General features: G+C 45.1%; 1 protein-coding gene across 2 annotated transcripts in view; it reads right to left on the bottom strand.

Annotated features, from left to right (window-relative positions):
- Positions 1–17522, bottom strand: part of CCDC50 (coiled-coil domain containing 50) — a 38264-nt gene that overhangs the window by 10346 nt on the left and 10396 nt on the right. Inside the window, exons 1-5 of one of the 2 annotated variants that reach the window (XM_027883942.1) lie at positions 15103–15190; positions 9461–9523; positions 8005–8134; positions 3370–3460; positions 694–802 (exon numbers count right to left, since the gene is read on the bottom strand). In XM_027883942.1, coding sequence (XP_027739743.1) covers positions 694–802; positions 3370–3460; positions 8005–8134; positions 9461–9523; positions 15103–15175 — 466 coding nt within the window. In that variant the 5' untranslated portion in view covers positions 15176–15190. Of the gene's footprint in view, positions 1–693; positions 803–3369; positions 3461–8004; positions 8135–9460; positions 9524–15102; positions 15191–17522 lie in introns of those variants that run through there. The other variant, XM_027883943.1, reaches the window with a different exon arrangement.

Here is a 17522-nt window from a genome sequence, read left to right as displayed (position 1 = left end):
ACCCTGATTGTCTCCTCCGAGTTTAAAGAAGGTCTGTATTCAATCACAAACGCTGACCAAAAGAAAGCAATACAGCACTGTGGTTCATATAATTTCCACAATGTACAGTCCCAGGTGATAATCACAGCAGAGACACTCTGTGGAGATGACCTTGTTCTTCAGTAAGTCATTCAAAGCGGTTGTGCTAATTTTACTGCTTGGATACGTACCTGCAAGGAGCTATTTCTGAAACACGGTTCCATGAAGCAGCATTTATTCCTTTATGTAGCTGTGCCAGCATCACAAATGAGCACACAGAACTGTTTCTCTTCAAATGCAAGCATGGAATTGCATCGACATTCCTCCCCCGCACACTGGGTGTTACACAGCGGTAACTGTGGATTATCAGCTACTGTCTAAATTTTCCACAAGCCCTTTTAAAACATACATGCATGGCTGTACTTGCACATGCACACACCACACACCCTACCCCTGTCCTCCAAGCCCTTTTCTAGGACAACAAAAATTATAAAACTGTCCTTTTTTTTTTAATTAAATATTTCCTAATTATAGAATACAATGATTCTGACCCTTGAAACCGATATAATGCTACAGCGCTCAACACAGGACTGTAGGATAAAGGAAAGTTCCTAGATGGAGTTGCCAGATCACCAGATTCACCCTATACTGTCATGACATCTAGTAGAAACCTACCTCCATTTTCTGCATAATAGCTTTCCTCATAGCCCTGGGATTCTGGGTAGTGCTTCTTGCGCCTCTTTTCTTCCTGCAGTTCTTTCTGTTGTAGGAGACGCGCAATGTCCTGCAGGGATGGAAGAAAACGGACACAAAATCACCACTAAAAATATCTCCAGATTCTTTTATTCAAATTCTTTATTCAATTATTAAAATCCCGATAGTTTAATTTTTCAGACATGACAACAGCAGTTGATCAAATTCAACCTGTAAGTGGGATAGGGCTTTCAACTTCATGGACCCAGACCCACCATGGAAATTCCAACGCCATGGCAGACTCACAGGTTCCTGTTCTTCCTGCACACAAGCCTGCAAAGCCCTAATGGTCAAAGCAGGGCAAAAGGGACTTTGTGTGCAACCTCAGGCTTTCGACTAGGATTTGGAAGTCAGAGAAGTGCACACCCACTTACAGGAGTGGGCTGGATCTGCCCCCTGCACTCTGCCAGGGAAAGAAAAACAGAGGCTAAGGCTGTCTCCAGTTGAAGGCACTTCTGACTGGAAAGAGTTTCCAGAGTAAGTCATGAACTCATTTCACACCAGTGGTAATTTGCAGGAACTGTAGGATGCCAGCCAGGGAAATGCATCAGTTTGACAGACAGAGAGTGAAGGAAAAGAAAATCGAAGGGACATTAGGAAGAGCGAGCCAGGCACAAGGCAAGAGCTCAGTGGGGACTGCAGCCATTTGTCTTCTGACACAGTTTTGGTAGATACGCCAAAGAGACGAGCACTCCATTTTCCTAATTGGTTTTCCTTCGAGATGACTAATGGATCAACAAGGCCTAGGAACCACAAACAGTTCCCTGGGGGTTGCTCATCTGGGGTCCAGAAGCTTGCAAATCAGCGGAGCCAGTCTGAAGCCAGGAAGCAAAGCTGGCAGATACCAGCGTGGCATGCTAGCCCTTTGGATGCTATTCATTTAAGCCTTCCTAATCCTCAGAACCTTTACAGAGCCATGCATATAAAGTGGACACTGCAGGCAGGAAAGGCATCACTGAAATGCAAACTAGGAGTCAACACCCTCCAGAGCAAAGCCTGCACTGGAAGATATTGAATGGCTGTTCAAGTACAAACTATTATTTCAGGATTCAGGTATGATCTGCTCCATAACCAGCTTTTTGGAGGACCTGGGGATGCCACAGATTCTTTAGGAAAAAAAACAAAACAGCCAAACCAAAACCTCTTTCTCCTGACAAGGTTAACCTCTTCTAGCAAGTACAGTAAATCTATAAATATATACGCTTAAGCACATTATCTCCAGGACTGACACAGCTCAGGACTTGCAAATCCACGCAAACCACTTCTTGCAAAAGGGATTCATAAGCAGGCAGGCTTAGAGCTTCATTTGAAAACCCTGCAGTTCAGACAAGATCTGCCTCAGTCCACAGCTACATTTCAGCCACACTTGGGAACTTCCCATATCCCAGCACGAAGAGAAAGAATATTTATGAGTTCTCATTGCTTTAATCCACAGTCATCTGAAGACTGCTCCCAACAGCACAAGATGGTCAGCAGGTTGACAAGTTGCAAGGACCTGTTGTCAGACCACTGACACCCCTGCTCTCTACATAAAGCAGCAAGGAGAGCTATAATTCCCCAAACTTACATTAGTTTTGCATCTCCTTCGCCTTTCTGATGAAAATAAGACATATTTGTCACCTTTACAGCACAAATTCTTTGACCTAAGTGTTCCTCCCACCCCGTTACCACAGGTTCCCCCTGGAAGCCAAGACCTTCCACATATGTCTGGGCAGCCTTTCAGTATTTGCTTGGAATTAGTGGTTCAAGAATAAAATTAAGCCTTGCCCAGGTAAACTAATGCATCTGTCAGGTAAGGACAGATTCTTACTTCAGGCTCTTCCAGGAAACACAGCTTTGTGTTTCCAAGCTCTTCCTATACAGAAAATGCCACCATCTTAAGACTACTCAGACTTCTCAGGAAACCATCTGTAATAAAGAAAGGGGGCTCGCTCAAGGCTCACACAGATGTTCTTCTACTCTGTGGGCTTCCTGAAAACCCAGTCTGACAGGCTTACCCAATAAGGTGATCAACAAGCCAAATCCTTCGAATACCATCAACAAACCACACTGCCCACTCTCAACAGCAGAAGAGTAATATTCTGAAATCACAAAAGGAATCTGCTAGCAAGAAACTACAACAGGGTGTTCAGGCTGTGAAAGACTAAATTGAAGAAGTGAGAAGCCAGAAGTGGATGGCTGGGCTAAGAGTCCCTTCTGAAATCTTTGCAACAAAGACAAAAAAATCATGACCCAGGATTCTCCCAAAAGTAGTACCTATCTTCTTCATTTGAGAAAGCAAGCAGGTCTCAGAGTGCATAAAAAATTACTGCTTCCTGCACCAGGGCAATGAACACCTCAACAAGACCTACCTATTACTTGTCTTCTTCATTAGCAAAGCCACTGGCACCAACAATCCTTGTGAGCCTTGAGTGTGAGGACTATGACTGTATCTTATTCCTGTAACAGGACTCCCTAAAAATTACTGTGCATACAGAGATCTGTGAGGACGAGGATTGCCACCGTGCAAGCCAACTCCTGTGGCTACTGGCCAAGATATGCCTGACCTGAAAGGACTGCTACAAATAGCCCTGCCATCCCTGCAGCTTTAAAGGTTACCTCATCTTTTTCCTCTTGCCTGCGGCGCTCCTCTGCTTCAAACGCGAGCTTCACTTGGATTTCCTGAGCGATCTCACAGTCCTGTCGTTCCCTAGAAGGTAAGGAGACAAGGATTATAGGCAGCTGAAGCCGCAGGCATCACTCAGCCTGGAGAAAGCGATAAAAGAGCTAAAAAAAAAAAAAATCCATTTGATTTACACAAAAGAATTATTACTCAGTGTTAGTGCAGAGCCTATGAATCCTCACCAAGGACCAGGATTCCCTCTACCTACTGTTAACCAAATCTAGAAAATACTTCCCAAAACCTTCAAATAGTACAAAGTAAAAGGCAGTTTGCTAAGAAAGGAGGTAGGCATCACAAAATAGGCCAGGCCAAGGTAGCACTTAGGAGTCTGCAAACAGTTTAATTCTGCTGAGTTTCTGTACGTGTGGTATCAAAGGAGGGGTTCAGGGGTACAGTTAACGCAGGTGTACCTGGGAAGTGGTTTTTAAGTGAAAGCCAAGAGGAAAAAAGTGCAGGAATGCAGTACATAGGCCGAGTGGAGGCTGGAGGTGGCAGTTCAGTAACGATGAGAAATGCAGCTGAGGTGGGATGAGACACAAAAGCAGAACCACTGCCAAGAGGCGAGGGAGCGACGTGCGTCAGAATGAGGGGGGAGGGAACCACGGCCACCCCGCCAGTGCGGATGCGGGAACACAAGATTGCATTAACTGGGGAAAGAGATACCAGAGTAAACGAGACAGGAGAGTTCCGGCTGTGCAGACAGACCTAAAAGGCTGTATTTCAGGGGCATCACACCAAAAGCATCTGCAAGAACAGTGCAGCATGCTCTGATGTTCAGCAAACAGGCTGGAACGATGGCCAAAATATTCCTTAGGGCAACTCAGAAAAGGGCTGGGGGATTTGAGAAGAAAGATTAAAAGCTCTATCTTTCAGCACTGTTGAAATTGATCTAAAGAGTAGCTCCAAACAGGTCAGAAAAATCAATCCCTGCAACTGTAACTACTGAAAGGCAAGGCACAGAAGGAGACAAGAATGGGAACAGCAACTGGCAGAGCCTGCTTTATTACAATATAGTCTTTTGAAGAACACACTGGCAATGATCAGATAGGTGATGGGAAGACTACCAAGAGCATATTATGGAAGACAAGCAAATAATTCAAGAGAAGCAGGTTGCGCTGTGTCAAAGTTGTGCTGTGTGGGATGGAGCAACTAGTTCTAGGTTTGAGCAAGGATCTGGGCAGAAATGACCTAACGAACTTGGAAGTTAAGGACTGGAGTAGAGTCTAGAACATGAGCAGAGGAAGTTAAAATAGTTTCAAGTGCAGACAAGCACTTTAGGTTCAAAAATCAAGAAATGTGGCATAGCTGGAGCAGTCAGTGGGACCACAGAGCCTTCTTTTACAGAAAGTGAGGAATGAGAGAAGTGGAAAAGGTGGATATGTGGCTTAGGGTGGGGAAGAAAGACATTGCAACAAGAGGGTTGAGAGGATAAATGTCACCAAGAAACAACTCATCTGTCATAAGGAACAAAAAGGTACATGCAGTAGGAGGGACAAGTAGCTTCTTTATTTCCATCAACTGCTCCTTGGAAGCAGACCTACAATCAGGCTGGAACTATGAACAGGTCAAACATCTCAGGACAGCGGTTTCTTTCATCCAGGTAATGAAACCTGGTATTTTTAGCATGTGCCTATGTGTGTTTCATTTGACTCTGGGAGGAGACCCGTTCAAAGGCACAAGAGTTCACACAGCAGCAACTCTAATTCTTGAGTCTGCCTTTATATAAAGGGACCTTGGCAAATCTGGCACTCAGCAAAGAACCACAGCCCCCAGCAAAACAATAGATGAATAAGCAAATCCTAGGGGGCAGGCTGCCAGTAGGCCTGATAGTGAATCCCTTATGACCTCAGTCTCTGAGGACGTGAATCCAGGTAGAAAGTAAGTTAGAAAGGTCAGACACATCAAGGCATTACACGTCTCCAGTTCCCCTGGCACCTGTGAGCAGAGCTAAAGTGTCAATTTCATCAGCACAAACTGACTTGCTAAATACTTAAAATACATCTTATTACAGACAAACAGGACAGAGAAACAGCTAATCATCTTTCAGAGCCAAGGCAACAAGGTCATTGCCTCTCCATTTGCAGCAAATAACAGGAGAAGTAATGCAAATGGAAGCATTTTCTCGTTCCTGATGACACACATCTTGGAATACACTGTATCAATTTCTTAGAACTGAACAACAACAGAGGATTAGGTTTTGGGGTTTATTGCTCAGCGGTAAGAAAATACTGAGACTTGATTAGTTAATCAACATAAGCTAGTGTTTTAACTTGAGTGGGAATAAGAAAATAGGTCAAAGAACTTTGACAGCTCTTCTTGTCCTTCTGTTTCTTTAGTGTGAGTTCAAGTGGCCATCAGACCCTGGATATCAGCCAGAGCAACATAAACATCATCCTTCCTGAACATCCCACCTGTGTGCCCTTCCTTCCTGGGCTGCAAGAGTGTTAAAAGTCTAGAGAAAACTCTACATCAGTTTATTACAAAGAAGAGGAAAAAACCCCCAAAAGTCTGTGTGATTGGAAAGCTCCCTACGATTGACACTGATTGTAGCTACTAGCTGTTGCCAGATGAGGAAAAAAAATGAAATGTTTAAGGGAATTGTTCAAAGGAACTAGTTTACATCAATACAACAGAATCACCACAGCACGGAAAGGAAAAACAGGGAAAGGACACATTTTCACACTATTTTATTTTAGTCATCTTGCTACTACACTTAGCAGTGTGCAGGCTGCTCAGTTAGATGTGAGAGATGCTTTTAAAGCAGCATGAAAACAAGGTTTATGCTTCCCTGAATTCTTCAAAAGAAAAATCCTCTTTCTATTCTCTCATTTATCTTCACAAAATCTTTGAGAGAATTTAGGATTTGAAAGACAGAAGAAAGCCCACAAATTTGAAGAGCTTTTTTATGTTTCCTGTTTATAAAGACCCCCTAGTTCTGCGCCTTCACTTCTCCCATCACCTCGCAGTGTCAAACTGATCTACACAATACAAAAAGCATCAACAGCGAGGATTATTTCGTTGTCAGAATATGCTACTCTTGGACAAGGAGGAGCGGGAACAAACAAAGAATTGAGGAAGAAAAAGATCCAATTACAAAAGGATGCCTTCATCTTTTACTTTTCTTGCAGAGGAGCTCATGTTTCCAGCAACAGAACTGCTGCTGACACAACATTTTGCATCAGCAGTTTTGCCTGTGCCTTGGCTCACAAAGTTCGTAAATCCCATTTTACAGAGTCCTACAAGAAGAAAATCATTTGCAGCTCCCAGAAAGTAACAAAGATGAAATCACCTCTGCCATACAAAATTAATTTTTATGTTGCCATTTACACACTCATATCTCTAATTGGTAATAAAGACAAAGCTATTGGAAAAAAACCCACAGACTTGAAAGATACATATGTATCTAGTAGACCCAGAGCTGCCTCAGTGTGCTGGGAACACTGAAAACAGTGGCTGATCTGTTACGCCCCAGCTTCAAAGCTTTTATGAACCACAGCCTTGAAGCCAGTCCTGTATCTAGCACATCTGCAACACAGAGCTCTTCTGCTCCGTTGCTGTCCCTGCCAGACGAGCCACCCAGGCTTTGTGATCCACCGCCAGCTGTACCTGGTGGGTGGCATCCCACAGCACAGCACAAGCCTGGAGGCAGCACAGCTGCTGGGAGATGCATCCTGCCTTGCAGGCCCTGCATTTGCAGTGACCCCCATCCTGCCATCTCTCATTACCACGATCTGGCTGAGATTTGTCACACAAATCATTTGTTACATCTTATGCATTACAAGTCCACCCGGGATTGGAAAGTACAGTTTGTTTTGTGCTGCGCTGCCATGTTCCATTTCCACACCACCTCCACAGCTGAGAGTAATGGCACACAAGCCAAACTACGGGTCACAGGGTTCGATATGCTGTGTGGGCACCGAGCAAACCTGCAGAGCAAACTGCATCACTCATTAAACACCCTCCCACAGCTGCTCCAGAAGTCAGTGACTGCAAAAGAAGGCCTGTCCCCAACACCTATCCGCACCAAGTGACCCTGAGGCAGCAGTTTCCCCTTCCAGGTCACTTCACACTGACTATCCACAAGCACAGCACAGGCTTTCACCTTTCAGTGCAGCATGACACCAAGGAGCATCATACCCAGCTCCTCCAAAGCACTCACCAGGCATCAGTGCAAGCACACCAATATCTGCAATTTACACAAGAAAGAGAATGCACTGTAATATTCTATTTTTATGGCACGGTTCCCTCTTTCTCAGACTTCAGCCAGGCACTAGGGCAACACAAGTGGCCAAGTTACTCCATTTTGCCAACAAGCACTACAACAGGAAGGCCCCTTCTCATGGACAGGCAACAGAATACAAGCCAGGATGGGCCCCAGGACCACCTACTTCCACCCCATTCTCATTACCCTGTGCCAGAGCCTATATTTTTACAGCAATGGACAGCCAAAGAGAAAAGGAAACAAAAGCAAAATCTGAACCCTTTGTACTGTCAAATCAAAGCAGCTGATTTCAGTGCGCTGACCAAATGGAACTAGCACTCCCATTCCAACAGCTTCATCACAAACTCACAAGTCTTTTTGGTGTTTCTGGATCTGAGCACGTGCTTTCTTATCCTCCTCTTCTTGCAGTTGCTTGGCCATCTGCAAGTCATGTTGCACCAGACGATTACGCTGAACATTTGTAGCCAAGTGATGCTCAACTGGAAACAAACACAGACAAGAACCCTCAAATCAGGCTGCAGAACTTCACTGTGAGAAAAAGATACATCGAGTGGGAGGGAGATTCCAGGACAGAGAGGAAGACAGATCTTGGCAGGGGAACACCAGGCAATATCATTAAAGGTGGGAAAGTCCTGAACTGAAATTACACTAACAGCTTGAGACTGCCTTGTTTTAGCACTGAGGGGGCTGTATACGTGTCTCTGTTACCAAATTAAGATCTGCATATCTTAACACATCCATGTTTATACAGAATGTTTTTTAGGACTTGAATTTCATTTTGACCATGGGAAATCATCTTAAGTGAATGAAGTGGGTCTGGAAAGGACCACCAGAGGCCAGTGAGGATGAGCTGAACCTTTAGCATTTATGATAGATGCTTCCCTAATTTGTTCTCAAGAACCTCTAGAGAAGGAAACTCCTCTCACTCCCAGCATAATTGGTTCCAAAAATCTCACTACCTTTATATTTAGCAACAGAGCAACAGAGTACTACAGTGAGTCCTTTACCATACATGGTTATTGCCTGCAAGAAAAAATGGCTATGTGAGCTGCAGCAGAGAGTTGTCTTTAATTCAGTGATCTCAGGTTCCAGGGCACAAGCAGCTGCACCCTCGGTGGAGCAGCCGGAATGTCATTTGCATCCAGTGCTGGCAGACACCAAATTGGTGAGAAGCTGATTAGAGAGGCCATCACACCTGAAACTGCAATGTAAACATACCCAAAGAAACAGAAAAGTACATAAAAATAATTAAAAATAATAAAAAAAAAAGCACCAGTCACTTTGAACTTCCCAGCTGTACTTCTTTTTCTCCTTTTTAAACCCTTCTAGGGTACAGCTGCCCTATCTCAAAATGTCTGAAAAGGAATCCTCTTTTCAAAAGGCAGACACAGGCAATTCTGAAATAAGTAAACAAACAGACCTCTTCTGGTTGTACTACAGGTCAGTCTACAAAACTCGAAGCTTTCAAAATTGCTAGTCATTTCTAAAATCCTTGCACAGCAACAAAACCTCAAGTGCACTCCTACATACAATTTTATCACAAATGGCATAAACAAACTCAACTCTAAAGGTGAGCACAAAATTGAAATATGAAATGCAGCTATCTCTAGGGTACAATGTGAGCTGGAGCAGAAGGCAGTGTAGTGTTACAGGATAGCCAAGACAGCAATAATAAACTGTATTCCATTAAAAAGAATAAAAATTGAATAAACGCAGAATGCATTTCTCTTAGCAAAATCAAATAAAGCCAGGTATCTGTTGGGACAAGTTTGCTTCAGTTTGTTCTAAACATCATTGCCACTTACTCTCTTGTTCCTGTAAGTTATGGGCCAAGGTATGATCTTCTAGAATAGCGAAGTCTCGACACACTGAACAGGGAAACAAAGTAAAGAGAATTAGTATCAGAGGAAAAAAAATCCAAAAACGCATCAAAAGAGCTATAGGAGCAAGGGGAACAAACATACAGACTTCCGACACACTTCCTGGACTTGTGTTTTTCCCCCCTCCTGCACTCATGTCTATTTTTGAATGCACTTACTTTTTGTCCCTGTTGGCATAAAAAGCCTTCTTCACTCTCCCCTCCACTTCAAGAACAGAACTGCCCATGCCACCCCTAGATCAGATCTAGTGTACAAACCTGTATTCCATTCAAATTCATACCCATGCTGACTGTGTTCAACTGAAAACAAGGGCAAGTGTTTGTGATTACTATGACTTTCTTTGCCAGATTAAGGGGTCTGGGAACAGTATTTTCATGGCACAAAGGGTACATGCACACTGCCACCCCTCTGGAGCTGAGCAGACTGAGCTCCATGGCTCTCCCTGCAAGGCGTTTCTACCAGTTCAGGCATCATTTTATAAATGTTTCTTGTAAGCTTCATCGACTTTTTAAGTGCAGATGCTGTATTTGTACCTAGGACCCAGATATGGGGTCAACCACAGTGTTACAGGCAGTAATAAGTACAGCTTCTTAAAAAGATGTTGCAAATGACGTAGAGACAAGAAAAATAGGAAAAGGACAAACTCCCTTTGGCGCCAGTCTGAAAGCAGCAGATTTTTGCCAATGCCTATCACTTGCACGCTTGAACTTTTAAAAAGGAATGCTCTACCTACACCGCAGAAAACACCAGTGTGTATTTTTAACTTATGATAGGTAGGGGGGCAACAAAACTCAAGTCACATAGTGTGGCAGGGACAGACATACAGCATCTGGTTCAGCCTTTTGGTTCTAGGTACACATCAGCTCCTCTGTCATCCAAGGACAACCTGTGCCCCCAAACTGCAGGATGGGGCCCCATTTCACATGGGGCTTCTGCCTGCTTTAAGGCAGTGGCACTGAAAAAATCTATACTGGAGGAGTCTGTCACTTATTTTTTCCCTCAATATGACAAGTTAAGAAGCTTAACAGGATCCGAGAGAGGAATACCTCCCACTTGGAACACAGGTCACAAATCAGGACTACAAGGTGCTTCCGAAGCCGCAGTGGGAAGTACAAACCCCTGCTGCAGTGCTCCATGGGCAAACCTCTGGGGAAGACCAAGGTTTCTCTTTAGCAGAGCACAGCCACAGCCTAAAAGATAAAATGAAAATAACCCCAAAACCCCCACAATGTATCAAAAATACAAGGGGAATTTACGAGGATTCTGTTTAAGAAAGGGTTCAGAGACAGAAAAGAGAAAATATTTCCATTACTGCAAAGGGTGGAAAAGAAAAGGAAATGAGAAGGTAGCCACATTTTCCTGAACCACAAGCCTTCCCTCTTCTCACACACAAATATGTTCTGCTAGAGAAGCATTAAGACACTCCTCTGCACCCAGGCTTCTTCACAAAATATCATGAAGACTTTTGATTTGTGTGTACTAAGAGGTCAGATAAATGTTTTATCATATTCAATGGAATTTTTTGTTGAGTCTTTCTTTATTGAAGGGTGTTTTAGAGATGACAAGAGCTCCTAACAGCCTCCAGGGAAGTGCTCCAGGGAAGAACACTGACAAGCAGCAGGGTGGAGATGAGGACAAACATTATTGTTATATGATCCCAAAGTAGCTCACTTTAAGCATGTACAATTCTGGATTGTGTAATTAAGGTTTTAGTTTTGCCTCTTTTTTTTTATTGCACCCTCTTTTAAAAAAGGAAAGACTATATGAAACACTAAATAGCACTGAAATGCTTCCAAGTGGGCATTTGTGTACAAAGAAAGAAACGTTGCCTTCAGCCACAGATCTGGAAATGCCACAGCTGTGTTGCAGGCAACAGCTCTATTCAGGTGACAAACCCAGGGTGCCTGGCAGTCACAAACATACTTTTATGGGATAGGGCAAGGGAATCTTGGCCACAGAGACTTGATTTCTGTGGTCCCTAATACTACTTCAGCTTCCTAGAATGACTGTGGAATAACCACCTTCTGCTTACAAGAAGCATCATCTGGCCTACTGGAAAGGGATATCCAACCCGGAGGTTTAAGAACTACTATCAGTTTGGAGTTAAGCAGACACCTCAACACAGAGCCACAGTCTGCCCAAATCTAGGGTTATGCTATTACCATTATGTACTCAGGAAGCAGCACTTGCTCTTGACTGTCAAAAAAAACCAAAACCAAAAACAAAACAAAACAAAAACCAACAAGAGAGAATGGGAGGGAAGTTTTATTTTTAACGGCAATAGGTCCACTACACAGTTGCCCAAACAGCTGCACTAGCAAGACAAGGCAGGCAGCACAGGAGCAAGGATGAACATTTCAGAGCTACATTTTCTTTTGCATAAAGATCACTGCTGTAAGAAATGCTTACAGAACTGCATCCTAGCCCTTCTCAACTCCTTTCTGCACAGGCTTACACATCGCCTTGATCCCTGTGGTATTTGAGAGCTCTGCCTTGTAATTCATGCTGCTGCTTGTGCTTGCAGACCTTTGCTCCATCCTCCCCAGAAAGGCACATGTGCACAGGAGGAGTTCACGGTTTTGCCTTTTTTTTTTTTTTTTTTACTCCATTCTACCCACACCCATACACACACACTGTTTGTTTGGGAAAAACCATGTTGACAGAAACACGCCTGTCGAGAAAGTGGGAGGGCCGTGGTAGGACACTGCTGCTTGTCTTTTGACAAGTTTTGCACCAACCTCAGGAAAGTCTGATCTCTTCAGTGAGGTTTATTCCTACAATACAGCAAGGATTGTTTAACCCTTTTGGATTGAGGGGCCACTAGAAACTTCCTAAAGAAAGCATGGACTCAAAATAATAGGTCCAAATCTGTATACTGTTGTGTTGCACAGATGGGCCTGCTTCTCCTAGTTGTTACTCCAGAGATCTGCTGAAAGTAGTCCTTGGGTGTCCAAACAAAGAAGAAAAACTCCTCAGATCCTCCATTCTTACAGACTACAGCTGAAAGTTGCTGGATGTCAAGAGATGTAAAGCAGAGACGAAGGTTCCTTTTCAGGTTGTTCTGGAGCTCGGTGCCTGGGCCAAGAAGCCCATACAGGCTCGGGTACCACCTTCCCTGGTGCAATTCCCAGATCCTGATCCAAAGCCACCCAGCTCAGATCCAGTGCCAACATAACCACACAGCACCCAGACCTGAGGCCATGCCCAGCCACCACGTGTCCTGTCTCCACACAGTGACAAAGCAAGTGGGGACAATGCCCTGGGATGAGCCTCCAAGTTGCAGGGCTTAGACATTATTATAGGGGTTGGGGCTTAAAACAGTGATATTAACCCATCAAGATCCAGTACAGGGAGAGAGGGAAGTTGGACAGTTATCAATGATATACATGCTGGAATGTCCCAAGTGTCTGGGCTCCCCAATGCCCCTATTTCACAGAGGACACAGCAAGGAGCAGACTGGGGGGACAGCAGCGAGCCTTGGGTTTGATCGCACATTTTGGTTTAATTATGCACTGCTGAAGAAGCCATTTGGCTGCACACACACTCCCATTAAGCCACTCTTACAAACCCAAACAGACGGCTGGAGCACACAGCCCTCTCTTTGTGCTGCTGTAGCTGCTGGCAGGGTAGACAGCATAAGAAGACCTTTCGTCACTGTCAGAAATTTGGCTGGGCTGGCTGACTCCAGCTCATCTGAGCACATTATTCCCAAGTCCCATCAGCCTGAGAACAATGTGCAAAGGAAGATGAGAACATCCCATTATGAACACAATGAAGTGATGCCAAACAGACAAGTGGCGAGAGAAGGGGGACACCTGCAACTCCCTAGCAAATCTGGGGGTGAAGGCAGTGCAGAGCACTCTCTCAGGACTAGACTCCGCACCCATGGCACCAAGTCAAGCATGACGGCAGCTGCAAGTGAGGCCAAGGAAACCAACCCTGCTGTTCTTGAAGATGCACATCCAACAATGAGGCAACTATGAAATAATTTGAGATGTGGACCAGCCAGGCATGGTCTCAAATGAATTTCACCAGCACTCATCCCCTGCCCAGTCTCAGCGTGGCACCAGCACACTCATTACTAAGTATTATGTGCACTGGGTTTGTGCTCAGAAACAGGATGGCCCCAATGACAGGGAGTCACAATTCCTCCTCTCCAAGAGGCTTCATATTGAGGGAAAAGAAATCCATTTCATTACTCCCTAACTGTATGCCTACAAAATGAAAGGTAAGATTAAAGTTACCTTCACTGCTGCAAATCAACTTGACTTCCCATCCCTGGGCCCTGGCTGGAAGCCATCAGGCAGTCAAACAAGCAGCAGGGGTGCCATCAGAGCAGCTACAATTGGCAAGTCCAGTGAAGCGTGAAACATTCACAACAGGTTTACCATAGTCTGATTAAGCCAATCAGCCTTGGCACAGCAGGGAGTAGACCTGGAATACCCGCTTCTGGCACAGCTGTCCATAGAAGAAATGCCAGCCCAGAAATCCCAGCTGCTGCTACAGCCAGAAGAGGTGCCAGCAGGGGAGGATGAGGGCAGAAGCATCATCCTTTGCAACAGTGATGGAATCCAAAATTCATGCGGTGGCATGGAAGAGGGAGCTCACTTGCTTGAGGGATCAAGAGCCTCTCCACAAGCTCCAAGCAAAGGTCTTCTCCTCTGGTAGTGCACCCCAAAAATACACCTTTGCTCGCACTAGTGCATCTGAGGCTCTTGCAAGCTTGGCTGCAAGCCCTGCCTTTATCACAAAGATAAGGAAGTCCCTAGGTACAGAACTTGGCAAAATTACATTAAATAACCTTGTCCTTCTTATATTCTGCCACCTGCCTCACTAGCTTTCTCCAGCATTACCTCAGCTCCATACCTCAGCTTTTTAAACACCAAACTGCTTATAACAGAGTAAGGTAACCACAACAGAGGAGCAAAGGCAGCTTTTTTGTTAGTGATACTCAGGTGTATGACAAAGAGGTAGGTAACACCCAGGAATGGGTGGTGTGGAACATGTACTATCTCGACAAGAGGTTAAACCCCACTGCCTTCTCAAGCAAGGCTCACAGCAAAACACCCCCCTCAGTTCTGCCTGAAGTCTTAGACCATGTTTTGACATCCACTACAGGGCCCAAGGGCCCCCTTGGTTCATGTGGCCCATAAAACATACTCTGGGACATCAGCCAGTTCAACGACCCAGGGACCACAGATGTATGTTCCAAGCATTTCCTTTTGGGTCTCTTGCTCCCCACTCCCTCCACTCCCGAGATTTTCCTGTCAACATTGTGTGCTGGATAATTCACAAAATAAACTAGAAGGTGTGAGTCATGCTTAGTTTAGAGCATCTGCATTTTTTGAATCCTGATCTGAAGGTCAGGAGGGAGAGAAAAAAAAAAAGTAACAGGAAAAAAACAGTTTCCTCACTAAAAAAATCACTCTTTAGGGCCTACAGAGCTGATAAATTATGTGGCAAGCAACAAATGCAGCCTTTTACAAACTGGCAGTCTCAGGAGGATGTTGCATTACAAAGATTCCTGCAGATTAGAAGGCAAGCTGGGATCTCTTAGAGACTCTTACCAGCAGGGACTGGCCAGGCCACTCCAAGCCAGGCAGCCTCCAAAATCTTGTTTCCTCGAAACAATGCCAACATGACCAAGCAGCCACCCAGGTGGAGGTGAGGGGCTACCCTGAGGGAAGATTCCAAATAAAACATGCAACTGGGGCATTTCCTTCCCAGAAGCAGCAAAGCTGCTCTCTGAGATACACGTCCGACCTCGGCGTTTCCCGTTTCTGCCCTGCCTCTCCCGTTGCACCACGAGACACCCGAGCTCCTGCTACCACACACGGGTGCTGACAGAGGCTGGCCAGGACACGTCTCCTCTGCTGCAGTTACACAGACGACATTCCTAGGACCTTATTCACCAGGCCCCATCAGCGCCAAGGACATCAGAAAACTCACGCAGAGAGAAGGTGGATCCCAGACAGAGGGCAGGTCTGGGCAGCCTGAGAAAGGGAACGACTTCTGCTTCTCAGCCACAGCACCAGAGCATCACACATAGCTGGGAGCTGTTGAGGTAGCACAAGGAGACCAGATGACCCCATGGGGAACCAAACTGAGAGGTCTTGGCCCAATTATTAAAAGTGTAAACACACAGAATTAAAAAATAAATCACCAAACCACCATCTTTTTTTTTACTAGCAGCCTTGGGCTGGAAGCTAAGAACAGCTTGGGATTTGGGAAGGAGGTTATCCTCTCTGGTCTAAGCTAAATGCTTTGAGGTCAAGGCCATGAGATTTTTGTGCTCTGTCTACACTGTTCTCCAACAATAAGCTCTCATCCACCCAACAATGCTTCAAAAAGGAAGACTGTATGTATTTTGGAAACAAATCCTCAGAATTTGATTCATTTTGTTAACCTGCCTTGAAACAGAAATCATCAGGATACACAAAATGCCTTCTCCGAGGCTGCTAATTTGGCATTCTCACTTCTGCACACTGTACCACAGAGCAGTCCTCAAACAGAGAGCATCTGCTGGACACCTCAAAACAGACGGTGATGTGCTTGCACAGTATAAACAGGAAGTGGAAATACTCAAGACAGTGAAAAAATACCACAAGGCACCTCAAAAGGTTATCCTAGGGCACACCCTAGCCACAAAAAATTTATCATTCTACTTTTATAGAGAAGGCTGACATCTTTTTCATCACTGGATAATTCCACCCTACCTGCTTTCATCCGCATTGTTTCCAAATAAGAGCAACTCTTCTTATTCTCAAAGCTTAAAACACAATCACAAAATCATAGAATTAACCAGGTTGGAAAAGACCTCCAAGATCATCAAGCTCAACCCTTGATCCAACACTGCTGTGGTTACTAGACCATGGCACTAAGTGACACATCCAGTCTCATTTCAAAAACCTCCGGGGACGGTGAATCCACCACCTCCCTGGGCAGCCCATTCCAATGTCTGATTTCTATCTCTGTAAAAAATGTCTTCCTCATATTAACCTTAACCTCCCCTGGCACAGTTTAAGACTGTGCCCTCTTGTCCTACTGGTGGTTGCCTGAGAGAAGGGATCAACGCCCACCTGGCTGAAACCTCCTTTCAGGTGGTTGTACAGAGCAATAAAGTACCCCACAAGCCTCCTCTTCTCCCACCTCCCTCAGTGGCTCCCCATAAGACTTGTGCTACAGATCCTTAACCAGCTTTGCTGCACTTCTCTGGACACTCCAGCACCTCAACTGTCCTTGTAGTGAGGGGTCCAAAGCTGAACACAGCACTCGAGGTATGGCCTCACCAGTGCCAAGTATAGAGGGACAGTCACTGCCCTGGTCCCACCTACCACACTACTGCTGATACAAGCCAGGATATCATTTGCCTTCTTGGCCACCTGGACACCCCTCGGATCATATTTAGCTAGCTGCCAACCAGCACCCCCAGGTCCTTTTCAGCTGGGCAGGTTTCCAGCCACTCTGCCCCAAGGCTTTGTTCAAGATTGGACATAACAGGCATACCTTAAAGCCCTAAGGAGTACTAGCACCTATGCTTTGAAAATTTGTCCTTCTCGGCCATGTCTTGCAAGGCTCCCAGATACAGAGCAGTCTGAGTCACAAGAACTTTCCAATACCCCTAAGTCCTATAGCCAACATTCCTCCTACAGCTTCTGTTTTCTATTCCAGGGGCCCAACACATACAGCACTTTGCCACTTTAAAGCAGAGAGCAGACAGGTAAGACAATATATGTTAATGTCTGCAAGTCATTAATGGCCAGTCTCTTCGCGAACGAAGAACCGGGGAAGGTTTTTACACCTTCCAGCCTGCGCATTGGATTTTTTTTTTTTAGGTGAGACACAGTGTGCGCGGAACTGAGCCCACCCTTTAATCCTGAGGTTCATCTGCCGGGGCCAAGCACGCTTGGACGGTGGCAGCGAGGTCCTCAGGACGTAGATGGATTGCCTTACAGGGCTAGCGAGCTCCATCTGCCCGGGGAGTGTC

Source organism: Empidonax traillii, unplaced genomic scaffold (assembly GCF_003031625.1).
Source record: "Empidonax traillii isolate 1590-97213 ecotype Southwest subspecies unplaced genomic scaffold, ASM303162v1 scaffold138:size3245559, whole genome shotgun sequence".
NCBI lineage: Eukaryota > Metazoa > Chordata > Aves > Passeriformes > Tyrannidae > Empidonax > Empidonax traillii.
This window is presented reverse-complemented; position numbering and strand designations above follow the sequence as displayed.